Below are 1348 nucleotides of genomic sequence, written 5' to 3'. Positions count from 1 at the left end.
TAGCTGTGGTGGTGTGGCTTTGGTGGGTGTAGCTGTAGTGGTGTAGCTGTAGTGGTGTAGCTGTAGTGGTGTAGCTGTAGTGGTGTGGCTTTGGTGGGTGTAGCTGTAGTGGTGTTGCTGTAGTGGTGTTGCTGTAGTGGTGTAGCTGTAGTGGTGTAGCTGTAACGGTGTAGCACCACCTTTCCGCCCAGCTCATAGGCGCAGTCCAGGGGCGTCCTCTGGCTCTTGTTCCTGAGGCCGGGTGAGGCTCCGCCCCTCAGCAGCAGCTCCACCAGCGCCTGGTGTCCGCCGCGCACCGCCTCATGGAGCGCCGTGTTCCCCTGAAGGTTCGCCACGTTCACCAACGCATTACTCTGAACACACACACACACACACACACACACACACACACACACACACAGACAAGTTTCTCATTAAAAGCAATTTAATGTCTTTTAGAAACGGCATCTTCTCTGTGGCTCTGTGTGTGTGTGTGTGTGTGTGTGTGTGTGTGTGCTTGTGTGTGTGTGTGTTGTTGGTTTCATCAAGCTGTTAAAGTGTACTAAAGTACATTTCAAGGTACTTACCTAAATACTTTGGTTTCATTTTCAATTAATCTGCTGATTATGATCTTGATTAATCGATTATTTGCTTATAAAATGTCAGAAAGTCGTCCGTCCCAGTTTCACAAAGTCCAACGTAACGTCTTTAAATGTCTTGTTTTGTCCAAACACCCAAAGACATTCAGTTTATCATATAAAATATAAAAGACCAGGAAGTCTACATGTTAGAGAGGCTGAAAACATCATTTTCTGACATTTTGAAAAAGTGCTTTAATTGCTGTAGCTGTACTTGAGTATATCCATGTTCTACCACGTTGTACTACATGTCAGAGGTAATTATTGTACTTTTTACTCCACTACATTACTCTAAAGCTTAAGTTACTTTGTCATCCCCTTCCAGTCCTGAGTGTCCCTTAGAGTTGAGGAGATTCTCCTACTTCTTGAGCTAGATAAAGTCTTTAAAGGTCTCGTGGTCTGCACGGGGGATTGTGTACCTGTAACAGCGTGGTGGCTGTCTCCACGTTTCCACAGAGACAGGCCTGTATCAGAGGCGTGTTGCCATAGTGATCCTTCTTGTTCAGTTTGGCGTTGCACTCAAGCAGAAACCTCATCACCTGAAACACACAGAGCGTACACACACACACACACACACAATTTAAGTTATTATGTGATGTAATAATTTAGGACAAGCTGAGGAGACAGAGACACACAAAGAGAGACACAAACAAACAGACAGACAGACAGACAGACAGACAGACAGACAGACACAGAGACACACACACACACACACACACACACACACACAC

At 45.5% G+C, this 1348-nt stretch overlaps 1 protein-coding gene across 1 annotated transcript in view; it reads right to left on the bottom strand.

Annotated features, from left to right (window-relative positions):
• Window positions 1-1348, bottom strand: part of ankrd27 (ankyrin repeat domain 27 (VPS9 domain)) — a 30653-nt gene that overhangs the window by 921 nt on the left and 28384 nt on the right. Inside the window, 2 exon segments of the mRNA XM_034879012.1 lie at window positions 5-353; window positions 1037-1156. Of these exon segments, the coding sequence (XP_034734903.1) occupies window positions 5-353; window positions 1037-1156 (469 nt within the window).

The sequence above is a fragment of the Etheostoma cragini genome, chromosome 8 (assembly GCF_013103735.1).
Source record: "Etheostoma cragini isolate CJK2018 chromosome 8, CSU_Ecrag_1.0, whole genome shotgun sequence".
Classification (NCBI taxonomy): domain Eukaryota; kingdom Metazoa; phylum Chordata; class Actinopteri; order Perciformes; family Percidae; genus Etheostoma; species Etheostoma cragini.
Note: the sequence above shows the minus strand (reverse complement) of the source record. Positions and strands in the feature narration are given on the sequence as shown.